The sequence below is a fragment of the Sycon ciliatum genome, chromosome 8 (assembly GCF_964019385.1).
Source record: "Sycon ciliatum chromosome 8, ocSycCili1.1, whole genome shotgun sequence".
In the NCBI taxonomy this organism is placed as follows: Eukaryota; Metazoa; Porifera; class Calcarea; order Leucosolenida; family Sycettidae; genus Sycon; species Sycon ciliatum.
Window position 1 is genome coordinate 28179750 of NC_088650.1, and position 15174 is coordinate 28194923.

A 15174-nucleotide genomic window follows, 5' to 3' on the forward strand; every position below is an offset into this window, starting at 1 on the left:
CGCGCGGGACTGCCAGCGGCTGTGTAGATTTTGACAAGTGTTGAAGCATACTGTACCTGAGACTGAGGACTGCAGCGCAGCCCAGCCACTGACAAATGCATGCTTGACGCGCGGATCGGATAAGAGTCCAGCTATCGACAGGTGGCGACCACTAGTGTTGGCACCACCTAGTCAACGCCTGCGTCATGCAGTGATAGCAGCGGTGCGAAAGACGACGGGTGTATCACTAACCAAAACATGAAAATGGAAGCTGATTTCCGTCCTCAATGGTTCTAGATAGAATTCATTGGAGGTGAAGTGCAGCAGTGATTTGTCAGGACCAGTCCGAATCGAGTAGTCTGAGTAAAAGAGATCAATGCCAGGTTCAGGAAAGCAATGTCATTCTGATTTCTATCTCCCCAGCCCAATCCAGGCAGGAATGACAGTTTCTCTGACTGCATTCCGGTACACAATTCCATAACAGGGAAACAGACACCAGAGCTCCAAACCTGAAGCTTTACTTTGAAGATTTTTCCAGATTTGGGCCATGACATTTCACAATTTTGCGTGGATGCAAGCTGCTGAGGCACTAAATCAATCAATCATTGCAATGTCAATGAGGCGAGGGAAGCTAACATGTAGGTCTACACGCACAACGAACAACAGTTTAGACGAACACTGAGTACAATCGTGTTATTAATTATAAAAACGGAACAAGAAGCTCAGCACAGAGCATTTGTCGATCGAAGAGAGACGCTGGCACCATCCCGAAGTTTAAAGTCCTGTAAACAGTAGATCTACATTGTATTTTCTGGTAGCACAGCATCAAAATAATAATTCTTCGCCTTAGCCCCCAGCCTAGGTGTAGGTCGGAAGCTGAGGCTGATATTTATCCATTGCACTGGGATTCTCGCTATCATCTGGCTCGCACCTGCACAGGCTGGAGAGTGAGAATCAGGCTGCAATCTGGTAATCGGCTCACTGTCGCCCCGGGACCAACTCTACATCAGGCAACACGATAACCTAGATAACTGCTTACACCAGCAGTCTATGCGCAATGCTATTCGGCTGCTAGATAAAATAGCGGTCATAGTGCTGTCTTCTGTCCATACTTGTGTAGTCGGATGTTTTCTTGGCAGTGAAGGGCACTTTGCTCACCGAGAGGCCGGTACGAGCACATCGACTACTAGCGCTCTACTTAGTGTTCGACATCGGTGATATGCTACTACTACTACTGCTGGCCTTGTGTCGTTAGAGCAAAAACTGATCAAGGTCAACAACACCATCTCAGTGATTCAACAGACGTCGCAAGTATCGGACATTTGCGAACCACTCACCATCCGAGTCCCTCGCCTCTCTCAATCAGCAGGCCAAAAACTATTTTGACAGACGAGACACGACACGGGCGTGTGCCGACGGCCGCCAAGCCGAGTTTCCGCAAAACTCCAGCCTAGTATTTCGTACACGTAGGTCTACGCAGTACCTACATGTAGCTGTGTGGCTGCTTGGCTGAGGACAAACACGCAAACAGGCGAAACCCAACATCACACTCACGTTCTCTCATCCCGCTACTGGAATCAGAGCGATGAGCAGCGCCTTTTCCAAGAGAAAGAAGCGTAGGTCTACTACTCCAACATTAGCAACAAACAGTCAGTATCACGGATTTGTGAGGTAACAGTTTTGAACTGCTCGTCACCCAGTCACGGGGATTCCGTGTGAGTGCGTTCTGCGCATCCTTTGAAAGTGTTCTCCAAACGTTGTTGCATCCTGGATACACTGACACCGGGCGGTTGGTTGGCGAGCGTCGATTGAACTGACCGATGCTCAACAAAGCAACTATTCCTCTCACAGCGTCAGAATCAACCCAGGGACAAAACTTCAGAAGCAATCACCGTGGCGCGAGCTGGAGCAGAGGATATCACATCCAGTGAGCGTGCGACGTGATCCATTCGCCTTGCTGCTGCACTGCACTGACCAACTGGAAAATAATTTCACGGCGCGCACTGGAGCGTGATTGTGTCACTCGCCCGTTAGTAGTGTTTAGCTACCGTTGGAGAAGCTCGCTAGATTTCAAGTTCATCCCGCTACGAAATTGTAGGGGCCGTGAGACAACTATTGGGTCGCGATCAATGACGGGAATCTGTTTCTCCTCCGTCTGAGGGAGGTTTGCGGTGCGCGATGTGCTGCAGTTTGCTGTGAGAAGGTATCGGGAGGTTGTTTGTTATCAATCGCGGCAAGTGTTTCTCTCGGCTCTACACTTTGTCGAGTCGCTGCTCTGTTATCGCGAGCGTTGTGGTAGCGCCCTGTTGAGTGTTTTAGCGTGCTCTTGGCCAAGCGTTCCAGATTGCAGAAAGGGATCGTTTGGAGCTCCCCCTCCGCACTCCGTGCTGGTGTGTGGTGCCTCTTGTGCAACACAATACGCACTTGGTGACAAAGAGCTGAGCGATAACCCACGCGATAGGAGTGCTAACTTTTCAAGGCCAGTAGGGCCGCGAGGCTGAAGATGAGGGACGGAAGCAAGGCCGATGATACGCCGTCGGAGGCCGTACGGACCAGCCAGCCAGTGGACGTAGACGAAGTCGATGGGAATGCAGTCGCCAGTCTACGGCAGCCAGCGAAAGCCAACGGTAATGGAAGTGTACAGAGGCGATCTAGCGGCGGGTTGATGGGACGCTACTGGTCGACTACAAGCGTACTGGATATGGCGAATGCTTACAATCGCAGCGTGATGCCCAGCATGCTGACGGACGCTGAAGAGCGAATGTTGGAGGACGTCGAGGAGGAATCGTCTGACTGGGAAGATAGCGATTGCGAGAGTGAACCAGACAGTGCGGGGGACAGTCAAAGCGACGACAATGGGGACGAGGAGCTGCTAGCGGCAACGACGTCCGCCCTGTTCCCAACGTCTCTCTCCCAGCCTGAAATGCACGCTGATCTGGCAAGAAAGCGCTCTGCATCCCTACCCAAAACCAGCAGTGATGATGGTGCTCTGGAGCATTTGAGCGCAAGACGACAATCCAGTAGGCTACTGAGAGGTGAGAGTTTGAGAAGGCAGCTGTTCCAGGAAACAATGCTGAGCAATCCAGCGCTGAGACGGAATTCCAGCGTGGAATGCCTGCCTATGCCCGATGCAGCAGGAGCAGGGAGTGTGGACTTGGCGGATGGATGCGCGGCGTCTGCAGGGAGGTCGGACAGGGTCAAGCCCCGCCACACCGTCATCGGGTACTCACTGCCCGTGTGGAGTGCACCGGAGAGTCGAGGTCCGTCGCGACAAACATCCTCGTCCGCCACCGCCGCCATCACCGCCGGTGCTGCCGAGGACCACAGCGTACTGCAACTGTGCACCAGCGAGCCTGTGCGATCCGCATCTCCCCGATTGACCGACGACAGTGCACAGCGATGCACTTCCGACACGACGTCGGCCGCGGCGCACAAAAGCCGCTCGCTGGGCGCAGTGGGTACCGACCATCGACGCAGTTACATGCTCGCCATCGACCCGTCCGAACTGAACCTGGCCAAGTCGGGCACGGGCACACTGCGCAAGATCAAGAAGAGCTTTGGAAAGGTCTTCAAGCACAGAGACTCGGTGCCAGGAGCGTCGAAAGAAGCAAGCAGCGCGTCCGGAGTTTCCAACGATAGCGGCCTGGAGTGTTCGCCGCCAGTGTCCTCTACCCTGGAGCATCAGGAGTCGGTGTTTTCATCCACAGAGACAGCGGACGACTTTGTCTACTCCACCCCGGCCAGAGAGTTAGCAGCCAAGCAGCGCAGCCGTGTCTCCTCCGCTCCCGTCCCGTCCCGATTTAAAGACATGCTGAAGAAGAAGAAGACGACACCCGAGCGTCACTCCGTGGCCGAGTCGATACGCTCTGACGATACGTGTAGTTCGCTGAGCGATCATTCTTCTCGTGAGTAGTGGTGTTGTCGTCTGAGCATTGTGTGTGTTTGGTATTTTGGACATTCTGGTCGTGACAATTCGTTTAAAGTGCCCTAGTAGGGAAAATGTATGTGTTGTGTCCTGTAATGTACGTTGTTAAGAAGAAAACTATTCTAGTACGTACGGAAACATTAAACATTAAGAAATTGTTATACCATTCAAGTACTCAGAAAACGCATGGAAACGGACATGTACAAGTAGCTCACAGGTCCGGCAATGATTATGCCGCCCTATGCTTGTGTTTGGACTGGGTACTGCTGTTGCCCTGGCAATTTGTATCTCGGAGATGACCCGTGAAGATGGAACATGTAATATGTGGCTAAATTAAGTACATGTATCCTTCCAATGTTATACTTCGAAGTATTAAAACATAGACTACACCAGGGTGTCTATACAATCATGAATATTCGCCATGAAATATGGCAGGAAATCCACAGTTGTATTGACAGTATGTGTGTGTCTCTCTCTTTCTGGTGGTGTGTATGGTATACTCTGTGCATCCTTAGGTGGCTCATCGCCATCATCGGAGAATGCGCCGGAATTTGCGCACCGGGAGCGCAAGGCGACGATACTGCAGCGCTTCCAGTCGCCGATCCTGACGCGGCGATGGAAGATGATGCAGGAGGGCCGATCGGGGCTGGATCGTCAGCACAGCAGCAGTGTCCCCACACACCTCCACCACCTGGAAACGGTAGGTTACTCTTTGCCCGTTTCCCTCCGGCAGATTGCACGTTGCCAGTGTCCGATATAGTGTCCTGTTGCGTCATGTTGTTGTTCGCGTCTGGTTTCAGCCCGCGTCCAGTTGAGCGGTGTGTTCATGCCCTGGAGCTGATTCAATTTGCAATGCCAACTGTGTAGGAGTGACCAGTTTACACAATAGAGTTTGGTTTGCAGATGGACGTGTGCAGTCTGTGTTCGGGTGTGGCAGCAAGGCGCTCGGCCGAGATGGCCATGGGAGCATGTATCCCCCTTCTTATCGGCCCTCCATAGTTATGCTGTTTCCATAGTTATGCTGTTTGCCACACGATACGCTCATGTTCTCAGGTACATGACAAGTATAACACTGGTTTGCTGGTTTGAAATGTCACGTTCATATCGTCTAGAAGTGCCAAGCTTCTCAGCACTCTAAGTCTGGCATTGCCATTTGTTTTCCACTTCTGCTCAATAGGGATCGAGTCCTGAGCCGCCTATCCGTCCGTTCATTCGCAGACTCATGGACATCGAGCCAAGGCATTTGGCCGAGGAGCTCACTCTCCTAGATGCCCATCGTCAGCAGCAGATTCAGGCCAACGAGCTGATCGACTGCGCGTGGATGTCTAAGGACAGGGTAAGTTCATTCCTTGTTAGGGAGTGCTCTGGTTTGCCCAGAAATTCACATTCTCATCAAATCTGAGTTCACTGATATCCTGGACTGTTATGTTTCTGTGCACCATAACCAGCAGGGCTCCGTTCTATACGAGCTTTGTATTTTTCTTTCATTCTGGACCTTGGTGCAGAATATGCACTTGAGATGATTATTCTGTGGCCTAAATCAACAGTGTTCCAACGGATACATGTGCGTCAAAGGAATGTCAGATATGTATGGCTTTGCAATTCGATAATCAAGCTTGTTAATACTCGATCAGGAGGAGGATTTTAGTAAACATTACTAAACAAACTCCTATTGTAGACCCTTCTCTTTTACTCGTTGTGAAATTCCTGTTTTTTCTCCCGTTGCTGTTCATCTTCCAGGATGTTCGAGCGCCGAATATCATGACAATGGTGGAGCATTTTAACAGACTGGCACTGATCACTACTAAGGAGGTCCTGACGCCAGCGACAGCAGAAAAACGTGCCCGAGCGATCGGCTACTTCATCAAGGTACGCCTGCGACCCTTAGCTGCTCATGCACTGTTCTCGATTCCTTGCTACTAATCCTTTTCATCATGCGTGCAAACAGCAAGTGTTGTAAAGTGGGTTATAATGGGAGGGAGGTTGGGTCAAATGGTGAATTTTATAGTTGGACAGTATTGTTGGAATCTTCTTGCACATGTTTCCCACTGTCTGCTGCTGTTCATGTTTACAAACTTTCGTGCATTTCTCCTGTGCTGTGCCATACTTCAGGTTGGTGAAGAGTGTCTAAAGCTGCAGAACTTTAACTCCCTCAAAGCTATCTTAGCTGGTCTCCAGTGCACGCCAATGTTCCGACTGCAGAGAACGTGGAAAGAAGTCTCGGCCAACAAGATGAAGTAAGACCACTGTTTCTCTTTGTGCAGTGTCTATGTGATTGTGTATCATTGCGTGGTGCTGCCAGTCTGCCAGCCGATAATAATTTCTTCATACCGGAATGTTGAAGCCGGGATAAATATTCAACAGAACGGCTTGCTAATACTTCAAAGCAGTTATTGTAGTTAGACCTCGGGTCGGGGGGGGGGGGGGGGAGTAATGCACCGAGAGTGCTGGTGAGACCCGGAGCTTTGTGCAAGCCAATTCAGTGTGTCTCTCAGTCTGGCAATCTCTACGTGTAGTAGTGGATTTAATTGCACTATGTTTTCTTCAATTATTGTTGATTTTGGAATGGGGATGGGGGGGGGGGGGTAACAGAGGAGTTGTTGATATCTGGGTTCTCAGCTCATCGTAGTGTGGTTGTTTGCATGTCTCGGTGCTATCAGGCTTGGCCTCTGTGATGCGCCATTGAGTCTCCAGAACGGCAACTTGTGTGCCCTTCACATTGAGATTTAGTTTTGGCAATGACCTAACTGTTATCTCCTTGACCTTTCTGTTGTTTTTTCCAGGCGATTCGATGATCTATCCGAATTGATGACCGAAAACAAGAACTATGTAGCGTACCGGCATCGCATGGTCAAAGCTCTGGACAATCCGCCGTGCGTTCCGTTCCTGGGAGTCTTCCTGACGCAGATCTGCCAGATGGAGACGTTCCACCAGATGCACCACAAGCGCAAGCGCAGCCTGCGTGGGTCCACACGCCGGCGCCTGTCGCGGCGCGGCACCAAGGGCAAGAACGACGCAGACAGCAGGCCGGCGGTGCGACGGAAATCGACGAAGCGTACTCCGCGCCCACCGCGTGCTCCAGCGGCGGAACGGCTGTCCGAGCTGCCAACAATCAGCCAGACGGATGAGATTGACGGCACCGGTGCGGATGACCAGACGTCTTCTGTAGCTCCGGAAAGCCAGCCATTGCCTGTAGAGAGTACGGACAGTAAGAACAATGCATCACACACCACCGCCTGTGCAGAGAGCCAAGACCGTGCCAATGACGTTTCTTGCGCGTCATCGTGTTCGCACGAGTGCCCACTGGATCGTGTTAACACGTCTCGGCTGCACGAGCATCTGAATGGCTTTGCAGCTCAACTAAACGGCCACATCAACACCAGCGAAGAAGACACTAATATCACCAATACATGTAGCGATGCCCAGGATTCATGCACTGACAGAGAAGAACGCCATAGTGAAGCTAATCTGAACGAGAACGAGATTGCCAGACAACGCGCTGGATCGACGTCCCCTGCGTCAATGCGCTTTGCCGAACTCACCGACACCCGCCGCCCACACGACAGTCTCATCAGCGAAGACAGCGCGTACGTCAGTGACTTGGGCAGTCGGGCGAGCAGCACTACGCTGATGTACCGCAACGACAGTAGCTACGAGGGCAGGGATGAAAGCGGAGCACTCGTCAAGCGTGCCTCGTCTGTTGACCAGCCAAGTCCTCTCACCGAAACACATACCACTTTGCATGATGCATCCCAGAAGATACCGGAAGACTCTGAGAGTGGTGTCGAAGGCACTGGTAGTGAAATACCAACAGTGGCAGCTAATGCATCAACTGAAGGAAGTAGCAAAGACACGTCAGAGCCGCTGAAGACTGAAACCGTGGATGGCCCTGCAGATCAACCTGGCCTCGAAACCTCGCCTGACGACGTGGAAAACACTGGTGATGCAAAGTCAAGCGATTCTCCAGACGGAGTCGTCAAGCGGGCACACGAGAGTTTGAAGCGTAAAGTAAAGGAACAGCATCAGCTGTCATCGTCGTCGCTCCGCTCAGCCAACTCTGGCAATGTTCGTGAACGGTTGGCCACGGTCGTTGGTATGGTACCCAGCCCTCGTCCGAAACGACGCACGTCCAGCGAGACGAGTGTCAGTCACAGCGGCAGCAACACGCTGACAAAGCTTCGTGTGCAGTCACCAAACTCCTCGCTGACCTCTGTAGGCGAATCGGCACAGAAAACTGAAAACTCGACGGCCGTTGCGGCGTGCGGTGGAGAAGATTCCACGGCCGAAGCGGCAGCACCGGCCACCGCAGAACGACCACTGACCATCCAGGATTCAGCAACTTCCCTGAACTGCCAAGTCAGTCCGCACATGTCCCTGGCCGAGCAACTGCGGCGCTACAAGCTTGCTGCCAGCTGCTACCATCACGCTAGCAAGCCGTGGGTGCGATATCTGCTGGACAACTACGTATGCAATACGGAAGAGCAGAACTACCTGCTGTCGTGCGAGAGAGAACCGAGACAGGAGTCGAGGAAGTCCTGGTACGAGCGGCTGACATCATGAACTCCTACTCGTACGTATGATACTCTTGTTGTTATTATTATTATCCATCCGAGTCCATTATTATTATTACCTTGAATCCTTTCTATCTGGCAACTATGCAGCAGAGCCTCAAGTATCAGAATGTTGCACATTTTTACTACGATTACCTAGATGCTAGCTGACACTGTGAAAGAATTTGTGAAAATTATTTTTTGTTGAAGAGCCGCTTGCCTCCCTGCTGACGGATGTCTTGAGTTCTCTTATATCGATTATCGGCACCGAAAGATGGAATTTTCCAGAATTTCTCATATTTTGATAGCAATATGGTCATTCTTGATTGACATCGGTTTGTGTTATTTTCGCCACTTTTCATCGGGTCATCGCCAATCCAGTTTACTTCAAAGAAGAGCATTACGGCTACGAACTAGCGCTCCTTATGTGTCCTGTTGAAATTTTACTACTTTTAGAGTTGCCAATAAGCAAACGCCCAATACTCTTGCTGCTCATCAGCCTTGAAGATATTTTATGGATTTCTGAAAGAAGTTCCTTTTCAACTAGATTTATTGTTGCTGTGGATACGTCGAGGGGGGGGGGGGGGGGGGGGGGAGGGTAGGTCCGTTGATCTGGACGTTATGCAAAGTAATAAGTTACTGGTAGCCTACTTGCAGTCGGATCCTTTCCAGTGCAGGATATTAATTGTGTTGTTTTCAAAACAATTTTTTAACAAAATTTATGGTTCTACCCGTGATATTCTGTGTCACAATTTCTGGGTTCAGGGCGATTGAATAAAGATGCTACTACAAAGAGTAATGCTAGTAAGCTCCTGTGCTCTTGCTATTGCATGTAGGGTTGTATTGGAGATATACATCTACGTGTACCGTAGCGATAGCTTGGTGGTGCAAAATGCCAATGAATGTCATTTAAAACTCGGATGTTGAGCCAATAATGTCATTTATTTAGTCATTATGCAGGATCTAGGAGCGTTCGTATGAAACCTGAAACAGTCTGCTGGTTGCCAGCGTGCATCTTGGTTACAAATACGGGTCCATGGCTGAGTGTCGTTCCGCCGTCCACTGACACAGCCCACTTCGTTTTTTGCCAGAAAAGGCAACTATCAAACAAGCTGCCCACTTTCCCCTGATCACACAATCAGTGCCTGTCTGAAACTGAGCTTTTTGCCATAATGTATTGGCTTCGCTGTTCAGTGAACTCCCAAGGTCCTGCCTGACACACATGTAAGCTGTCTACCTTGCCTTACTTGGCTGCCCTTCTACATCACGGCTGTACCGCTTTCCATCTCCACCCGGCCTTTGTACGACTTCCTCAAGCTGCTAGCACCGCCAACAGGCCATAACTGGCTATGTATACTCGATACTATCACAGGCATTGGCTTCGTGATACTCTCTCAGTGTGTCCGTGAAGAACACTACTGCACTACTGCCAGTACTGGCTGCTCAGACTACGCTACACAGCCCCCTTCCCAAGCCTGCCAGTAGAAAGGAACGAACCATCTTCATGGTCTTTCTCCCACAACCGTAAAGGGATTTTCCCTAGGCGTACACAGCTTTTCTGTGAAGTGTGGTGACTTCACTCTTCCCATCTACCGGCGGCAAGCCGCGCGGTATCATCAAGATTGTTGCTAGCGCTGGAAACTACACGTGAAGGAACAAGTCATAAGAAATGGCAGCTCACTTTTTAGTTGAAACTAAAATACAGTGAAATTCTGTGTAAACATGGTTGCATTATTTTAGTGAACTAGTCAGGTTTCACGAAACATGTTCTGCCAGTACTATTGAGTAGTGAGTCGTATACGCGTATGTCCCATCGCCTTCCATCCGGCTTCAGCCTGCAATGGCAGCGTGTACGGCGAAAAGCTTTTATCGGGTTCACCGGCACTGTGACAGTGCAATCTCGAGCAGCCATGACCATTGAAACTGTCTGCCCAGATGAGCCGTTGCTAAGGTGCCACTGGACCTGATGCAGTGCTGATGCAGTGCTGAAACTTGTGAAAGTGAGACTGTACTAACTTGTGAGGAGGCTGCAGAACAACCCGCCGCTCCGTGCAATGGATGCCGTCTGGCGTGACTAGCGGAGTGCGTGCCGTCGATGTGGTGGCTGCTTCGAAACAAAGAGAGTTGCGACACGACGGCTAGCTGCGACTGGGAACAACGCTGTAATCGCAGAAGGCGAAAGGTATACTCACCAGTCGTTGAGTAACAGTCGTGCTCGTGTGTACTAGTATCGGGATTTTGAGAGGAAGAGGCAACACCTGTTGGCGCCTTGGATTACAATAGCTGCGACAATTACAAAAGTCGAAAAGAACTAGAGTTCTAATAATTGTTATTGTCTTGAGCAACGCCTGTTTCCACTTGTACCCGCGGGCTGTCAGTGCAGTGTCGACAGCATCCTCTCTCAGTGTCAGTGGCGTGCGTGCGTACGTGCATGCACCAGGTGTCACGTGTCAAGGTTGTGGCGCGAGCGGCGCTGCTTCCGCCAGACTGAGGAGGTTAGATAGAAAGCTACAGCACAGTCAGAGGTACGTGAGCTGACTAGTAATAATTTTTACATTGCAGTGTTTTACACGTTGTATTGTGGACGATGACGTCATCACTGAAGAGGAAGCCCGCGCGCGCACCCTCCGCCCAGTGGAAGGGTTGGTTGAAGATTGACAGCGCAATGGACTTTGAGAATGGAGTGGAGAGACTGCCGTCTTTGGACATGCCAACCGCAGCCACCGTCACCACCCCCACCGCCACGGCCGACCAGCCGAGAGCCGCTGCAGCTGCGATGGCAAGCCCGTCCTCCTTCACGCACCTGAATCTGGCCCTCAGTCACACGCACGGCAGAACAAGCGAGGTGGACAACGAGGATGAGTGTTCGGCCACGCTCAAGAAAACGGGCGCACGTGCTGACCAAGAGTCCGAGAGGCAGCAGCACGATCGACCTGGCAGTCGCAGCAGTGTGCAATGCACACCGGTACCACCAGCCGATGATAGTCCGACAGGTCACGTTACACCAAGATCTTCGTTATTGTGCACCGAACCCGGCGACGACTCAGACACAGCACTAGAACACACGTGCACAGCCGCTGCACTGCCAAGCACGCGCGATGCCTGTGCGGGCACCCTGCCCACGGTTGAGCTTCTCCGTGACATGCACCCTAACAGTGAAAGCTACGACTACATCTACAAGATCATCCTGATTGGTAATCCCAGTGTGGGCAAGACGAACCTTTTCACACGCTTCACGGAGAACAAGTTTCGGCCAAACTCGTGCAGCACGATTGGAGTGGACTTCGCAACATGCTTCCTGAGAATCGACAGTGAGTTTGACTGTGGGATGGGTGTGTGGTGTATGTTGCACCTTGATAGGATTGTGTCAATTATACCGTGACGGTTATCAGGTCCGGGGCCAACTGCTCAGAGATGGTACAGCCGCAGGTCGGCCACTCACTCACACAGCCAATTATTATACTCTATGCCAAATTTCAGTATCATGGGAGAGTGAACCTCTATGCTGCATTGCATCTGGTCTTTTCGGCTACAGTCAGACCTCCCGTATCCGGTCCAATTTATCTGGATCCCCACCATCCGGAAAAAATCGTTGGTTACCGATTTACAGCATATGCCATGCATACATACAGTATGTGTGTTCGATTATTTCCCTCGCCTATCCGGATATGTTTTGTGGAAAACGGATGTATGCGGATATGGGAGGTCTGACTGTACATGTTCAGCTAGGGACATATAGACAGCGCATTAGTCATCACAGGTTAGGAACATTTTTTTAGGGGAGAGACTCTAAGGAGGGGTGTAGGAGAATGGCTATTAGCACTTCTACTTCCGCTGGACATTCCATGAACCCTGGAATCGGTAACAACAGGCACAGCCATGGCCGTAGCAGTGGCACCGACCCTGGTTACGTAACCATGTTGCAGAGCAGGGCTCAATGAGATGAGCGCATAGTGTGTGTTAGCCGCAACGCAATCGATGGATTGAAGCTGCCTACACCCATGCTATGTGACCGGCATGCTAGAACTACAAACAGATCAAGTCATCTGCGCCCTCCAAACCCCCTCCCTCTCCCCCCCCCCCCCCCAGCTAGTACTTGCATGGTCTCATTAGGTTAAGCCTAACTGGTGAGTTCCTGTAATTGTGTATGTTGCACCCACCCGCCCGCATTACTTTTTATGCATTCAAGTGAACAGAAAGAACAAATTTTGGCCTCAGCTATGATAGATACGCTCTTGGTCTACAACCCCTTTACAGATGGTCTTTCAACTCTGGTTCAAATTGATGTGAGAACATGTTGTGGTACCCGAGAGCCGAGGTCACACGTACGTACGTACTCACACATACGCACGCACACACACACACACACACACACGCACACGCGCGTGCTCGAGTCTGTGCTTGTGTGTGTGTGCACACTGACACACACGACGCCGGTGTGCACCAAACCCAGTGTGTGGTGGAATATGAACACTACGTTTTAACCGGAAGTCATCCTTCTATCAGCCACATCAATTTTGTGCTTGGTAAAAAATATTATGCCAAATTATGGATTCGCTCTACGTACAGAGTACTACTGTATAAAGTACACATTTTCGTTTGCAAAATCTTTCATTAGATCACTCCACCAGCAGGTTCGTTGCGTACTAAAATTAGTTTTTGGTCGAGGTCTGTCACCCCGAACGTTCAGAAAAAAACTTAGTTTGGTATAAATTTTAGTTATTTCGTGCCCCCTAACGAACACAGCGAAAGTAAATTCCAAACGAAACTTTGTACAGTGATACCTGTGACTAACGACCACCCCTTGGGGCCAGAGAAAGCGGTCTTTAGTGGCAGATGGTCCTTAGTTAGAGGTTTCCACTGCACAATCATATATAAATGTGAGACCGTCCGTGCCTGGCGACGTGGTCTTTAGTACCAGGCTGGTTGCTAGTCATGGTGGTCTTTAGTTACAGGTGGTCTTTACTCTTTAGTTACAGGTTTTACTCTACTAAGTCTTATACAGTAGTAGGTCAGGAAATACCTTTTCACTGCCATGGGGAGCCACGGTCCCATGATCGGATATCAGATGAAACTCCTAAAAGGTGGCGGGAGAAAGATTATATCAATGAACACTGGAAGGTCAAAGGCTAAAATCGTATTGGCTGGATGTCACTCGTTTGCCACAGTGCAAGTTCCGTTTTGGTTTGAGCAGGAGTACCATGATTGCATACACATCAAATTGTGCTTCGAAACAGACGGATATTTACCACCTTGGTGTTGCAATCCAAATTCACAAATAGGCTGAGCAATTCACCAAATTGATAGCGTTCAGCACGGTGAAGTCCCTGTAAAGTGGTGACTGTTTGAACCAGCTGAAGTGTGACCTGGGTAGAGGAATCCAGTGTAAAATTGGTCTACACGTTTTATTAATTAATGTCATTCATACTCAGGTTATAACCATAAAGCCTTTCAGCACTCTTCAAACCGGTGTCTCTCCTCAGGCCATACTAAAATCAACAGCAGAGTCATAATACAGGCGGACGTGTGTTCCGGCACAGCCGTGGTGCAATCTTATGATCAGGCACTGAGAATGTCTCGTGTTCGTTTTGTGCTTTCTCGCTTTAGATTGCCGTACTGTGAAGGCGCAGATCTGGGATACAGCCGGGATGGAACTTAACCGCAACATCAGTAGCGTGTTCTACCGCAGCGCAGTCGGTGTGATTGTTGTCTACGACGTCACGGACGAAAACTCCTTTGTAAGTCTCGACTATTGGTACCAAGAACTGGACAAATTGTGCAACGAAGATGCAGTGCGGATGCTGATCGGCAACAAAATTGATCTGGAGACTGAACGGACCGTATCAACCTTCCGCGGCCGAAGCCACGCCGAGGAACGGAACATGCAATTCATGGAGACGAGCGCTCTGGCCAGCAAGAACGTGGACAAGGCCTTTTTGGAGCTCTTCGCTCTTTGCGACGCTGGGCTTTTGGCAGCCAGAGCAAAGTCAGATAGTGAGTACATGAATTTTGAGCGCCCCATGCCACCTGGTGGTGGATTCTACCTGCGAGACGACAAATCAAGTCCACCGGAGACTCCGAGGAAAAGGCACAGACGCTGCTGTAAAAGTTCTTGACTTCCGTGCACATGCGGTGGAGAAATGAAAGCTGTTTGTGGAATGTTAGCAAACGTCTTGATCAAGGCCTACTCATATTAAAGTTATATCAGCAAAGAATCTGAATATTTGTAAAAAAAAATGAAAAAAGAGAAAAAATTAAAGCTGTTTATGGAATGTTAGTAACGTCTTGATCAACGCTACTCATATTAACATTTTATCAGCAAAGAATCTGAATATTTCTAGTGTCATGATGAAAGTATTTTGTTATAGTGTACCGGGAAGAGCTGGATTCTCCTTTTGTTAAAACAAGTCATGTGTGGAGTTCTATTTTTTTTCTTCATGTGATGAAAGATGACTACGTTTCGCTTGGCTGCTAATTAATTTGAAGTATGTGCTTGACAATTTGAAAGATCAGAAGTGTTTATAGTACTTTTTACTGCACAATGACTAGATCAACTTCTGGTCCATTCTCTGTACTATGCATACCCCACAAGAAAGTAATGTATGAATCAGTGTTGGGAACCTTGACGATATTCGAAAGAAACGTTCAACCCGGGTGCCGTGCAACATTCGAGCTAGCACTTTCCCCACAGACTTCACACTTGTGAATGACCTTTGAGGC

The 15174-nt window shown here is 49.9% G+C and overlaps 2 protein-coding genes across 2 annotated transcripts; both read left to right on the plus strand.

The window, feature by feature from the left end:
* Nucleotides 1-499: 499 nt before the first annotated feature.
* LOC135822586 (uncharacterized) lies at nt 500-9002 on the plus strand. Its single transcript, XM_065335390.1, has 6 exons — nt 500-3884; nt 4420-4604; nt 5082-5240; nt 5645-5773; nt 6017-6141; nt 6688-9002. The coding sequence occupies exons 1-6, from the start codon at nt 2483-2485 to the stop codon at nt 8462-8464; spliced, it is 3777 nt and encodes a 1258-aa protein (XP_065191462.1). The 5' UTR covers nt 500-2482; the 3' UTR covers nt 8465-9002.
* Nucleotides 9003-10474: 1472 nt separating this feature from the next.
* LOC135822589 (ras-related protein Rab-11B-like) lies at nt 10475-15080 on the plus strand. Its single transcript, XM_065335393.1, has 2 exons — nt 10475-11765; nt 14062-15080. The coding sequence occupies exons 1-2, from the start codon at nt 11042-11044 to the stop codon at nt 14568-14570; spliced, it is 1233 nt and encodes a 410-aa protein (XP_065191465.1). The 5' UTR covers nt 10475-11041; the 3' UTR covers nt 14571-15080.
* The last annotated feature ends 94 nt before the right edge of the window (nt 15081-15174 follow it).